General features: G+C 52.6%; 7 protein-coding genes across 7 annotated transcripts; 4 read left to right on the top strand and 3 right to left on the bottom strand.

The window, feature by feature from the left end:
- Positions 1 to 152: 152 nt before the first annotated feature.
- J4E85_004648 (uncharacterized protein) lies at positions 153 to 701 on the bottom strand (the record flags this gene model as incomplete). Its single annotated transcript, XM_051468901.1, has 2 exons — positions 153 to 335; positions 399 to 701. The coding sequence occupies 2 exons, from the start codon at positions 699 to 701 to the stop codon at positions 153 to 155; spliced, it is 486 nt and encodes a 161-aa protein (XP_051327116.1).
- A 594-nt stretch (positions 702 to 1,295) lies between these two features.
- Positions 1,296 to 2,118, top strand: J4E85_004649 (uncharacterized protein; the record flags this gene model as incomplete). Its single annotated transcript, XM_051468902.1, has 2 exons — positions 1,296 to 1,843; positions 1,914 to 2,118. The coding sequence occupies 2 exons, from the start codon at positions 1,296 to 1,298 to the stop codon at positions 2,116 to 2,118; spliced, it is 753 nt and encodes a 250-aa protein (XP_051327117.1).
- Positions 2,119 to 2,923: 805 nt separating this feature from the next.
- Positions 2,924 to 4,666, top strand: PNS1 (putative choline transporter, neither null mutation nor overexpression affects choline transport; the record flags this gene model as incomplete). The annotated part of the gene is made up of 4 exons (XM_051468903.1): positions 2,924 to 3,233; positions 3,295 to 4,213; positions 4,266 to 4,468; positions 4,515 to 4,666. 4 exons carry the CDS (start codon positions 2,924 to 2,926, stop codon positions 4,664 to 4,666), a joined length of 1,584 nt encoding a protein of 527 aa, XP_051327118.1.
- A 900-nt stretch (positions 4,667 to 5,566) lies between these two features.
- Positions 5,567 to 6,739, top strand: J4E85_004651 (Mannitol-1-phosphate 5-dehydrogenase; the record flags this gene model as incomplete). The annotated part of the gene is made up of 1 exon (XM_051468904.1): positions 5,567 to 6,739. One exon carries the CDS (start codon positions 5,567 to 5,569, stop codon positions 6,737 to 6,739), a length of 1,173 nt encoding a protein of 390 aa, XP_051327119.1.
- Positions 6,740 to 7,942: 1,203 nt separating this feature from the next.
- On the top strand, positions 7,943 to 9,101 carry J4E85_004652 (uncharacterized protein; the record flags this gene model as incomplete). Its single annotated transcript, XM_051468905.1, has 3 exons — positions 7,943 to 8,130; positions 8,180 to 8,388; positions 8,443 to 9,101. 3 exons carry the CDS (start codon positions 7,943 to 7,945, stop codon positions 9,099 to 9,101), a joined length of 1,056 nt encoding a protein of 351 aa, XP_051327120.1.
- A 656-nt stretch (positions 9,102 to 9,757) lies between these two features.
- J4E85_004653 (uncharacterized protein) lies at positions 9,758 to 11,303 on the bottom strand (the record flags this gene model as incomplete). The annotated part of the gene is made up of 4 exons (XM_051468906.1): positions 9,758 to 9,852; positions 9,901 to 11,024; positions 11,077 to 11,102; positions 11,154 to 11,303. 4 exons carry the CDS (start codon positions 11,301 to 11,303, stop codon positions 9,758 to 9,760), a joined length of 1,395 nt encoding a protein of 464 aa, XP_051327121.1.
- Positions 11,304 to 11,972: 669 nt separating this feature from the next.
- J4E85_004654 (uncharacterized protein) lies at positions 11,973 to 12,971 on the bottom strand (the record flags this gene model as incomplete). Its single annotated transcript, XM_051468907.1, has 4 exons — positions 11,973 to 12,035; positions 12,110 to 12,530; positions 12,584 to 12,699; positions 12,753 to 12,971. 4 exons carry the CDS (start codon positions 12,969 to 12,971, stop codon positions 11,973 to 11,975), a joined length of 819 nt encoding a protein of 272 aa, XP_051327122.1.
- Positions 12,972 to 13,419: the final 448 nt, after the last annotated feature.

Raw genomic sequence — 13,419 nt, forward strand, 5'->3', positions numbered from 1 at the left:
ATCAGCCTCCGTAGATGTATGTTCAATATTTCTCTTTGAACGGGGTCGTACTCCTCGAATCTATCGCGACCGTAGCGGTGTAGATCAGAAAGGTTTTCCACGGCAACGAGATGAATATTTGCAGATGAGATGCACTACCGATAAGACCATTGTCATCTCCCGACAAGCGCATCCTTCATCTCAGGATACTCTCTCCATAGATTGACAAGCGGCAAGAATAGATTCTTCTGCACCTCTTTTCCTTCTTGCTCAGCTTTCGCCTGTTCTCCAGCCCATGTCCACATTTGGCTCCAAGGAACCCAACTCCACGCAGCACATTTATGCGGTTCCATCGGCTGTCAAACCCATCAGTACTGTATCTCCTTTCCCCGTCAACTCCAACATGAAGAGGGACGTACCATGGGTGTCTTGTTTTCTCCGATGATGGTGCAAGTAACAAAAATGGTCACATAGTGCTTTCCCTCTCCGAAAACATCGTTGGTAGCAGTCAGAAACTTGATGTTGCCCACCTCAAGCCCAGTCTCCTCCAGAACCTCTCTTGCAGCGGTTTCAGCAAACGACTCGCCGTACTCAAGATGACCTCCGGGACATTGGAGGGTACCCGCGCCGTGCGAGCCTGCGCGCTCGCCCATGACGATGTTGCCCGCATTGTCGTGGATGATGACGCCGACGCCGATCTTGGGACGTTGAGCTTCTGTCATATTGGATGAAGCTGACGGGGTTCGCTGTTTCGTAGGCAGCTGGAAACCTTGGAAGTTTAGTCGCTGAAGTCGTGACTTTCTATGCTGGCCGAGGCTGCAGGCATGACTCTTCCCGATACATAGTGGCTGCTCCGTGCGCTAGCGCCTAAAGTAGTCTAGTCGATGTATCGCCCCAAAGCCCTGCAAGGCTGCCATCTCTACCTCCAACTGCATCGTGCTCAGCACACTAGGACGTCGCGAATGAGTCAAGCTGGTGGGAAAGGGTTACTGCGCTTCGAAGGCGGAGTCGGCACTCGCGGAAGGTGCAAATCAGGCCTCCAGATCCACCATCTGCAAAGTTCGCCCTATTCGGAACATGACGGAAGCTTGGCACGTCAGCGTTGACTTCATCGTCAGGATGTGTTGACAAATGTATAATCGGGATTTAGTGGCATAGTATGTTTTATCTCCACAAGGAGTCTGTTCTCCTGTCGCTTTTTCTTTCTCTCTGCTGGTAATTGCTACAACCAATCGCTCGTTTCGACGACTTCTCCAGCATCACAACACACCCAATCTTGCCACCGGCGATATCGCACAGCACACATTCCCATCAGCATGCCATTCGAAATAGCCCGAGAGTGTTCGTCGTATCATCTGATACCCCAATCAGTCGATGTCGCCCTGAATCCGCCCGAATCCTACTTCTTCGTAACCGACTTCCTGATCATAGCCTGCGGTATACTCTATACGCTCTGCTACATCTTCTACACCATCCGAACCTACTCGGACCGTTACCTAGCTGGTACTGTACAGTTTCTTTCCGCGACCATGGCGTACGAGATTTACTACGCGTATATCTGCACCAGCACGACTTTCCAGAGAGCTTGCTTCTTTGTGTGGTTTCTGTTCGATATTACGTTCGTCACTGTCGCGCTCAAGTATGCGTATAAGCCTGAGGAGAGAAAGAGAACGATCGTGAAGCTGTTGTGGCAGGTGCCGGCTTGGATGGCCTTTTTGTGGTGGGTTGGGACGGTGTGGCCGGATGAGAGGGAGCAGAAGACGGCGTTTTTCACGGGACTATATCTGGAGTTGCCCATTGGCTGGGGGGAGATCTTGTATCTGGTTCAGCGACAGGACACCAAAGGGCAGAGTCTGGAGATTTGGTACGTTGGTCTCTTTCGCGTTTGCATCATGGTCGTCGTAGACGCAGGACCCGAGCGCTGACAAGTCTAGGATTACGAGATATCTTGGGTGCATTACGGCGTTTCTGGTGTTCATATGGAGATATGTCAACGTACCGGAGAACTGGTCATACGTCGGCAACTGGTGGAGTATCGGTGGCATGATCGTCACGCTGCTGCCAGAGACAGTGTATCCGTTCTTCTACGTTTGGGCGCATCGGAAAGAGAGGGAGAACACAAGAAGGAAGAATGCTTGATGCTGAACGACGGATCCTGTCGATAAGAGAGGTAATTGCGAAGATGCAACACTTGTACCTGTACGGGAATCTGTGTGTCAACCCTGTCCAAATGTGCCGTGCCACATGGTTGTCCCCGCTCGTCCAATATTCGTGCATACCTCTCCAGTATTGTTGTCCGCGTCTATGGATACTTTCCTGTTGCATCAGCTGATGCCAGGCGCATAACAAGCCGGAAATTCGGCATTCTGATCAGGCTGTGGACTGATGCTGTGACAGTGCGCGAAACCCAAGACGGCCGATCGGCTCACAAGAATTTGCAGCCACGCGTACAGTCGTTACGGAAGTTATGCGGCGACGACCACGGATGTCAAGACAACTGAAAGTAGGATGACGCGAGCTGCTGGGTTCTTTTCCTTGAGCGCAGCGACAATTGGAAGTCGGTAGACCAGTGCGCGGGCGATGCAGCAATCTATTGCTGAAATCAAGATCATCGACAGGCATGCTGGTAGGATTGGACAAGCTTCCCAGCCGCGCGATCTAGGCCGCACATGGCGTCTTTGGATGGAGCCCAGCCACTACACTGAGCGCTCGAGTGTCTGTGCCCACAGCCATGACGCTCATTATCTGGTTCGCACTAGCCGCATTGCCGATCTTCAGCCACACGATTGGTCTCGTTCGCTCTGTCGCAAAAGCGAGTTCCCTAGTAACGCCGCGAAGCATAATCCGCTCTAGCTGCCCGAACTTCTGTTTACTGCGTCGTCCTCTCCTTCCCCCTCACCGTCGCATTCTTCGTTCGCCGACAGAGCTGCCATCAATCGACACAATGGCGCAACACGGTGAAGCTGCCGATTACTACACGGGCGCCGCACCACCCCAGCAACCGCAGGGCGCATACTACCAGGGTCAGCCATACGGACAGCAACCTCCCCAGTATGGCCAGGACTATGCGCCGCCGCCTCAGGGACCACCGCCAATGCAGCAGCAGAACGGCTACCAGCAAGACAACAAACAGAGCTTCGAACAGGCGTTTAAACTTGACAAGCCCAAGTACAACGATTGGTGGGCGGGACTACTCTTCATCGCTGTCTTCCTAGGCTATGTCGCAGTCAGTGTGATTTCAATTCGGGGATATTGTAAGTACTCAATTTGCTCAGCATGGAATGCGCTTGGAATGAAGACTAACGCGCGACGCAGCGCGTACCAATAGCGGAGGCATCTACGGCGGCGACACCAATAACTTCGCTCTCAACTCGAACACCATCATCCTCTTCGCATTCGTCCTCGGTTTAGCTACCGTCTTCAGCTATGCATACATGTGGGCTGCGCGCAAGTTCACCAAGCAGTTCATCTGGATCACCGGTATACTCAACATCATCTTCGGTTTTGTTACGGCAATCTATATGTTGTCTAGGAGGTACTGGTCTGGAGGCATCGTCTTCCTGCTGTTTAGCGTCTTCTACGTTTTCTGCTTCATCAGCTGGATTCCCAGGATCCCCTTCAGCGTGCTCATGCTGCAGACTGCCATCGACGTGTCGAAGAAGTACGGACACACCTACATCGTATCGCTGGTCGGAGGACTGCTCGCAGCTGCACTGGGCGCATGGTACTCCGTCACACTGGTCTCCATCTACGTTCAGTATACACCCAATGGTGCCAATTCGAACTGCAGAAACGGTGTCGGCGACTGCGGAAGTGGCAAGGTAATTGGCTTGCTGGTTTTCGTTACCTTCGCCATGTACTGGATCTCCGAATGGCTGAAGAACACTATTCACACTACCATCTCCGGTGTATACGGTTCCTGGTATTTTAACCCGAACTCCATGCCAAAGGGCGCGACCCGCGGCGCTTTCAAGCGGTCCGTGACCTACAGCTTCGGCAGTATCAGTCTTGGAAGTTTGCTCGTAGCTATCATCCAGACTCTGCGTCAGCTCTGCTCGGCCGCTCAGCGCAATGCTGCCGGTGATGGCAACATGGTGGGGGCGGTTCTGTTCTGCGTCCTGGGCTGTCTCATTGGCATCCTCAACTGGGCTGTCGAGTTCTTGAACAGATACGCATTCAGCTACATCGCGCTTTACGGAAAGAGCTACGTGGCTGCAGCGAAGGATACCTGGAAGTAAGTTCTTCTGTCGCTCAACACCCAGTAACATCGAGACTAACTATGATAGGATGATCAAGGATCGCGGTGTCGATGCGCTTGTCAACGAGTGCTTGATCGGACCTGTGCTTTCCATGGGAGCTACCTTCATCGCATATGCCTGCGCGCTCCTAGCCTACCTTTACCTTATCTTCACATCGCCCGAATACAACTCAGACGGCGCCTACACTCCGGTTGTGGTAGCCTTCTCTTTCCTGATTGGTCTCCAGATTTGTAAGTTGTCAGCAATATTGGCAAAGCTCATACTAATCCCTCTCAGGCAACATCTTCACCACGCCGTTGAGCAGTGGTATCGATACCATCTTTGTCGCAATGGCCTGGGACCCCGAGGTTCTTATGCGCGAGCACCCAGACCTCTACCACCGCATGATAGCCGTCTACCCGCACGTGCAACAGGCGATTCATGCATAAATTGGGGCTGCGGACCTTCTAAACACTTCGTCGGACTATTTGGAAATCCCATAAAATCTTTATAATCACGAGATACCCACTTCAAATCGATCGCGATGGTATTGCGACACAATTTTCTGCCCATGGCGGGGCGCCCTGACAGCAACGGAGATGGATGGGCTTGGCGCAAACTAAAAACGGGAGACCGAACCGGCGTCTCCACAAGGCCACTGTCGGCGCTACGACTTATGACGTCTACAGCCCCATCCACATCGTGGAATGCGCGATCCAGGCGAAGCACAATGTTGGGCGTTGCAAGCTATGGAGCGGCCTCCACGGCCGGGAAAGTTCCGCCCCGTGAGGCCATCACACAGTAAGACGTTGGGCATCACCTACGAGTGAGATATTAATATATTCTGTTCAACTTCATCTTGGTGGGTTGCCTGCCATATTGCAAGCGACACGTCAAACACCCGCGTCTGCGGTATTGCTTTTGCACTGTCTCGCAGTTCGTGCCTACCTCCATTCGCTCCTAGCGGCCAATCGGGTGTCAATAATAAACGTCACCGCCCTGCGGGGTCTATCCTAAGCCACCTCACTCATCGCGCTGGGCGCCCCCAACATAAACACCACCTGTTCCCCCTCTCTCACCATAGCCTACTGCACCTCCACACTCACCTGCACACCGCCCGCTAGAGAACCTTCTGGCCAGGTAAGTCCCTCCCAATTACATACGTAACCTGTAAATCCCGCCGGTTCCCTACTACTTATACCCCACCAACGCGCCTTCCTGCTCCACCACCAACACAATAAACACTTCTCTTCCCTACCACCCCTCAACTCCCTACACCTCACTTCCAACCCGACTTCAACAAATAACACTCCCGTAGTTCAATACACACCACCCCCACTCCACACATCATGCCCTACGAGAAGAAGGCAGTCCACTTCGGTGGTGGTAACATCGGCCGTGGCTTCGTCGCCGAGTTCCTCCACAACTCTGGCTACGAGGTCGTGTTCGTCGATGTCATGGACAGCATCATCGAGTCCCTCCAAAAGACCTCCACCTACACCGTCACCGAGATTGGTGATGACGGCGAGCGCAAGTTCACCATTGACCACTACCGCGCTATCAACTCCAAGCACGAGATGGACAAGGTCGTCGAGGAGATTGCCACCGCCGACGTCGTCACCTGTGCTGTCGGCCCCAACATCCTCAAGTTCGTTGCTGAGCCCGTCGCCAAGGCCATCGAGGCCCGCAAGCTCGACTACCCCATCGCCGTCATCGCCTGCGAGAACGCCATTAACGCTACAACTACATGGAGGGGTTTCATTGAGGGCAAGTTGAGCGAGGAGACCAAGAAGAACATCGACAGCAAGGCTCGCTTCGCCAACTCGGCCATTGACCGTATCGTCCCCCAGCAGCCTCCCAACGCTGGCCTCGACGTCGTCATTGAGAAGTTCCACGAGTGGTGTGTCGAGCAGAAGCCTTTCGAGAACGGCGGCAAGAAGCCGGATGTTAAGGGCATCCACTACGTCGACGACCTCGAGCCCTACATTGAGCGTAAGCTCTTCACTGTCAACACCTCCCACGCCACTGCCGCCTACTACGGACACCAGAACAAGGTCCAATACATCCACGAGGTGCTTCAGGACAAGAAGCTTCACGACACTGTTCGTGACGCTGTCAAGGAGACTGCCCACCTGATCGTCACCAAGCACGGCGTCAAGACATCAGAACAAGACGAGTACGTCGAGGAGATCATCAAGCGTATCTCCAACCCTGTCCTCAAGGACAACGTCGAGCGTGTCGGCCGCGCTCCTCTCCGAAAGCTCTCTCGCAAGGAGCGATTCATCGGCCCCGCCGCTCAGCTGGCTGAGAAGGGTGAGAAGGTCGATGCTCTCCTCGGCGCCGTCGAGCAGGCCTACCGCTTCCAGAACGTCGAGGGCGACGAAGAGTCCGCTGAGCTTGCCAAGATCCTCAAGGAGAACTCCGCTGAGGATGTCGTCACCAAGGTCAATGGCATCGAGAAGGGACAGCCCCTCTTCGACCGCCTTGTCGCCATCGTCAAGAAGGTTCAGGAGAGTAGCTGAATCGCGGTTGGTAGACTCTGAGTAGTAGTCGCTGCGGCTTGACGGAAGTGGAGTGTTCACGCACTTAGAGCCTACCGTGGTTTATTTACAGCGAGGAGGATGGAAAGCGCCCTGAGCGACGGCTTCATGTGGCGAAACTTTTGTGACATCGACCGGAATCAATGTCCTATATAATGACAACGAGACATGAATCATGAATATACCCTTTCAGTTACTTTTCTTCTCCAGGCAGCTTCCAGTTCCATGCGTCTTTGCTCTTCCAACCCCCATATCAGCCTCGTCGAAGTTTTCTTGTTGCCTTTGAAGGGGCTGTAAGATCTCCATACCTTTGTGCCCCAACGTCGTATTCTACATGTCTCGGGGCTACATGGGCGAGATAGTGCTGACTTTATTGAAAATCAGCCTTGGGAAGCTCTGTCTGTTCCACTCTGCAACAATCGGCCTCCCTCCTTTCACTGAAAAACAGGAGCATCTTTAGTGTCTCCTCCTTCGTGGGGTCAGCTTTCGCCTCGGGTCTGGAGAGATTCACACCCTCAACTGACTATATTGGGCCGGTCACTGTATCTCGCAGCAAGTCAACATGCGCTCAGCAACAGTATCGCACATGGAAAGAACTGCTTTATCTAGGATTTTTGCGTCTCGGGTTACACGCGAACAACCGAGAAATATATGTAGTATCGTTGCGTAATTTCGCCCCCTTCGGAAACGTCCAGGAACGGGCGCGGGTATGACTGACAGGGATGTCCAGGGGCGGCGTTTGCGACATCCACCTCGCAAGGCAAAGATTTCTTACGAATCTTGAGAAATTGCAAGGCCTTCCGGGCGAAGTGATTGTTCTTGTCGCTTACAATTGTGGGCACTTTCGCGATGCGTGTTTCGAATGTATCGCCTTTACTGCGCGACTACTTAGAGGACCTCATCGCCAAAGCAACTCTTTACATTCTTTTCCCTCTATTGTTCCTGGTTCTCAGTTCACAAGTCTCTCTTCTTTAATCAACGCCTGAGTCCAACTAGTCATTTACCGCGTACGTATACGTTTTCCATGTCGAAGAGCAACCCCAAAACATGGGTTGAAGATTACAATGCTAATACGAGTATCAGACCGACCAGCCTAGTGCATTTTCCAGCATACGAACACTCAAGTGTATTGTCTTCTTCTCCCAAGATTTGCATTAGAGCAACAGCTTTTCGACTACAACAACAATGTTACCAACCTCTATCTTCGCTGCTAGCAGCTTCATCGCTTTTGGAACCGCGTTCCCGCTTTACTCTCGTGTCGCAACATCTACTACTCTAGCTCCGCGAGCTGCTTACATCACTTTTGGTGGTGACGGGTCAACCGCTGCGGGATGGCCGAGGCAGAGCGAATGGAAGTCTTTCGAGGACGCCTGGTATGTTTCCATCAAGACAAGAGTATGTTATTTACTTACACATTAGTAGGGCATCCAACCAAGACGTTATCAAGGGCTCTTGCGAAAGTCACGGCTGGGGCGACAACAACAGCGACGCTGAAACTCAGGCCATCAAGGACAGTATTGAGTCAGAGTCAGCAGCTTCTGGCGTTCCCAAAGAGCTCATTCTCGCCATAATGATGCAAGAGTCCAAGGGCTGTGTTCGTGCTCCCACTACTGCGTCCGACGCGCCCAACCGTAAGTGTCTCATCCCGAACTACGTGAGATACATACACTGACTTTGTACACCAGCGGGACTTATGCAGGGCGCAGGTACTGCCTCCTGCCATACCATCTCGCCCTGCCCCACCAACGTGATCCACGACATGATCCACGAAGGTACCACCGGAGAAGGTCTAAGGTTAAGTCTGAAGAAGGCGCTGGACGCCTTCGGTGCCACCCCGGACGACAGCAAGTACTACAAAGCAGCGCGTCTCTACAACTCCGGCGATCAGGTCACAGATCCAAACTTGGGTCAAGGCGCTACCGCGTGCTACGCTTCAGACATTGCGAATCGTCTCATCGCTCCTTTCGGGGACAGTAGCTGCGACAACGGTGCTGTCGCTAGCCTGACCCAGACCGCGGGCCGCGAGACTGTCAACAACGACAACGACGACAACGATCAGGAACTTGATCTTGAACAACATCAGACCGTCGATGAACAGCCAGCGCCCAAGCAGAATGCCGATACCCAGACTGCTGACGCTGGTGTACTGGACAATAGCATCACTGGCGCTGTGGACGACTGCATCAAATACTATACTCCTTCGGACGGCAGTACCTGCGAGGCCGCACCAGTCCCTTTGGCCACGTTGCGTCAACTCAACTCACAGTTGAGCGAAGATTGCTCTAACCTTTGGGCCGGGTACGGTTACTGCATCGCTACCTTAGCGTTATTGCAGCCCAACTAGAGCGTGGAGACTCATGGAAGAGATTCCAATTCAACTCTGCGCTTCCCAAACGCTGCCACCTTAATCGAGGGAAACTCAGGATACTCTGGAGCCTACAATGGAGCCAAGTCTTCTAGTCTGGATATGTTTACTCTGTTGTATGCTGCAGGCCTGTTCAAATTTTCCCTTGTACCAGGTGCTGCTCTCTTCTTTTCTATACCTCACTTTTATACGCGTTTTTTGCCTTCGTTTCTGTATAATTAGACTAGTGAGCATCTAGAAAGACGAAACACTTTATGCTCTACAAGACCACTATCCCCGCGGGTGCTCAAAACCAAGTCGCACTTTGCTGCATACACGTCGCTAAAACTTGATGAGTTTGTACATCCTGATGTGATGTATACTTCTACCTCGGTTTTTTATTGGTATGTTGCAACAGGAATAGTAGCTACTCCTAGAGCTGTCGCGCTCCTGAGTGCCGTCTTTACATTGCTCAGTGTGTTGAGCAGTTCAACATTTCATATTCGGCTTGCGTATTTGTATCGTGCACAGGCTTTTCAAGGGTTGGATAGTGCATACAATCCTAATGAAGCCCGACCATGGCCAGTGCGGTTGCGATTGCGTTGGTTACGCTACATGACTATGTATTCAAGTTGCGCGACGGCGACGGAGTCACCCTACTGTCCAGATACAATCAACTGAGTAATATCATCAATCTCCTTGACCGTCGGCGTCAGGTTCTCAAAACCATCTTTGGTAACGAGCACGTTATCTGCAATACGTTAGCATACTTTCAACACCCTTCATTGTGTCAGCATACCTTCGATCCTCACACCACCCACACTCCAGTACTTGTCCAGCACACTCTCATCAATGTACTTCTTCTTTTCTTCGTCCTTGAGGTACGGCTCAATGATGAACTTGCAGAAGTAGATACCAGGCTCCACGGTAATGACGCTGCGTTCGGGTAGAGTTCCTCTCTTTCTTAGGTACCTGAACATGACGTCCTTGTCCGCGTAGTTGGGGTCGCCGCCAGAGTCGTGGGTGTCCATTCCCAAGTAGTGACCTAGGCCATGAGGGAAGAAAGCTACGCTGATCCTCTTGTTGAAGAGCTCCTCCGCATCGCCCTTCAAAATACCGAGTTCCAAGAGCCCCTTGATAGCAATCTTATGGGCGAGCTCGTGTACGTGGTCCCATACGACACCAGCTTTGAGCGCGTTGGTGCACTGATGTTGCATGTCCAGAACGATCTTGTAGATAGCAAGGGATTCAGTTGTGAATTTGCCTTTCACGGGGAATGTGCGTGTGATATCGGAAGCGTAGCAGTCGACCTCGCAGCCTGCGTCTAACAATAAAAGGTTCTGATCCGAGATTGGAGCGGCATTGTTGACATAGTGCAGCGTCGCGGCGTGTTCACCGGCAGCCACGATAGAATGGTAGGCTTGGTTCTTCGCATTGCGCTCTACACACGCCTTGAGGAATACAGCCTCAAGTTCGCATTCGTTCTGCGCTTTCGACGCAGCCTTCATGACGGCCTCGTGGGCTGCTGTTGAGATGACGTTTGCTTTGCGGATGAGGGCGATTTCAAAGTCTGTCTTTGTGACGCGGCAGTACTCAATGGCGGTTTTGAGCTGCTTGAACTCTTTCTCTTTGTAGGAAATAAAAGTGATGTGGTCAGATACCTGCTCCGGAATAGCGTAAACGGTTGATTGCGCAGATTCGGATTGGCTTGCTAGGTGAGAGTTGATGTCTTTGGTAGTCAGACATTCGTCAATGTCGTACTTGGCCTTGGCCTCTTCCGGGCTCATGGGTAGACCAGACCAGATAACCTCATCCGGCTCTACAGGAGGGATGAAGAGTGTGAGCTTCTCGGTGGCAATCTCGTATACAAGATACGAATCTGGCAGCTCGCAGCCGCTGAGATAGAAGAAGTAGCGTCGCTGACTAGATGGAGAGATAATCAGCGCATGCTTACCCCGATCCAGATGATGCCTACCGGAATGGTGCCTCGCCGTCGTTGTCCTGGCAAGTACGTTAGTCTGTGTTGCGACCAACATCATCATGAATGCATACTTCGTTCAACTTCTGCTTCTGCGCTTCCAGGTAAATAGTTCCGTTCTTGTCTCCACCCTTCTCGATGATCCACTCTGCGACCTTCTTTGCATGTGCCTTGGCCGGGTATTTGCCCTTCAGCACCTCTTCATAGTTCTCGGCAATCGCCATCTTGTGCACGTTGGTCCAGCTTCCGCTCTCTGCAGATAAAGTGTAAAAGCAAGGTGTTGCAGTCGCCGAGTGTGTTGGTGATGCCAGACGTGGACGTAGAGTGTGTCGAAGTGAACGACTGATTTGAGGTAGCAGGGCACGCATGAGGAGCTTGGAGGAGCTTTGCTGTTGGTTAGGCGCGCTGATAGCTACAGGCCACGAAGGTGGGGTGGTGGGGTGAGCTTGCATCTGACGGGTAGCCGCGGTCTACCAGTCGCGATCGTAACAGGAAGGTGCAACTCTTCTGAATGTGATCATCAATTGCACGTCGCGAATCTTTGTTGGATGTCCAGATATGCATGTCGCTTCGCTAATTTTCGTAGTACTACATAATCATGTCTAAATTCTTAACCCACAACAAGTCGTCTGACGCCGCAAAACACGCTCGATCCCCAAACGCCGGTCCATTATGCCGTTGTCAATCCATGCGGTAGATCAATGATAGCTCCAAAATTGCAAGCGTCCATGCTGCAGTCGAGCTGACCAATGCGATATGGCTCCGAATACCGACCCCAACGTCTTCTGCCCGAGAGGTGGGTGTTTGTGCCTTGTCGTACGATGAGCACACTCGCTTTGTTTCGTCCGATGCGTTCGTTCTCGAATCGGTAATGCATGTGATAAGAGGGGAATCTAGTCCTGCCAGCGCCTAAGGAATTTGGCCATGTCATCGGTGGCGTGAGGAGCAGCGGCAACCTAAAAAGATGTCAGTAAAAGTGCCAGATAGTACTAGAACACCAGCGCATCTCTATACACCCCAAATGACGTACCGTGTTCTCCATGCTCTTGACAGAGAAGGTTTGACTCTGCGTGAGCGTAGTCAATTGGCTCGGGATCGGCAGCCTCGACTTCGCAATCTTGACGCTGCTTGTAGGGTACAAAGGCTTTGTGTTCTTGGCGGTGATCTTGGTGGGCGGTACAGGCTGCATGGGCGCGTAACGCGTCAGACCCGTCTGCATCGCGTAGTCCACCTTGTATACGTCGTCATCAACCGGATCGGGGTCAGCAGGATTCGTCCCATCGGTCGTCGTGTCTACGGTCGGCGGCCCGGTTGTGGTATCGATGTCCTTGACGGCGGCTTTGACCGCGGGGCTCAGAATGTTCTTGCCCGTCATGCCACTGAATTGGAAGCGATCGGAGTAGGTGAGGAGCTGACCACCAGTCTTGCCAACTGCGATCATCTTGATGAAGCTATGGCGGTCAGATTAGCCGGTCGTTGAGCTGGGTTTCAGGCTGGAACTTACTAGGCATTGACGTCTTTCAGGTCTTCAGACTGAGATGTTTCAATTCTGCCCGAGGCTGTGTTGCCCGCTGTGAACGCGCCGCTTGTTGTGATGACGCCCACTGGGAACTGTTTCCCCTCATTAGTATCTTTTCGTTGCGCCTGTGCTGATGCCAGTCTTCGCAACCTACCTGCTCAGTGCCATCATTGCCTCCCACGATCACCTGCAACTCATACGTTGTCAGGTCTGCGAGCTTCGGTCCTGTGCCACCTTCTTCCCATTTTACTGTGACGGCTCCGCCAGCCGCAATCTTGTCGCCCGCTTTCGGTGATGTGAATTTGATCCCGGCACTGACGAGTGGAGAAAGGGCAGCGACGACTGCGGCAAAGGGTAGTATTATCCGCGTCATGGTGAGGATTTGTGAAGGCAGAGAGTGACGGGCGGGCAGCGGTGTGGCGTGAAAGCGAGCGTCGAGCGCTGTCCGATGGTAGAGCGAGGGACACTATACACACAATGTATGCGAATCTTGAATGCGATGTAGGCAGACGTCGAGTAAAGGCAGGTAGAGGCGGGTGTTGGGCGGTGGCTGTTAGTGTCGGGTGAAGGATGCAGTCTGGAATCAATCAAGCAACATGCGGCGCGCCAGGGGCACGATCATCGTTGCCGCGCACGCTAAACTGTGATTGGCAAGGATGGTCGTCTCATTGCGACGCCTCAACACCATGGAAAAAGGACGTACATGATCCAAGTCAACAATCTGCCAATTGCAGTGATTGCCATTGTTTCCATGGATACTCAACAACACTATCAGCAGCTATCTCGGCCTGCACATGACTTGCTCGGCTCGCATCTCCTCC

Source organism: Alternaria conjuncta, assembly GCF_024043145.1.
Source record: "Alternaria conjuncta strain BMP 0040 chromosome Unknown scaffold_6, whole genome shotgun sequence".
Lineage (NCBI taxonomy): Eukaryota > Fungi > Ascomycota > Dothideomycetes > Pleosporales > Pleosporaceae > Alternaria > Alternaria conjuncta.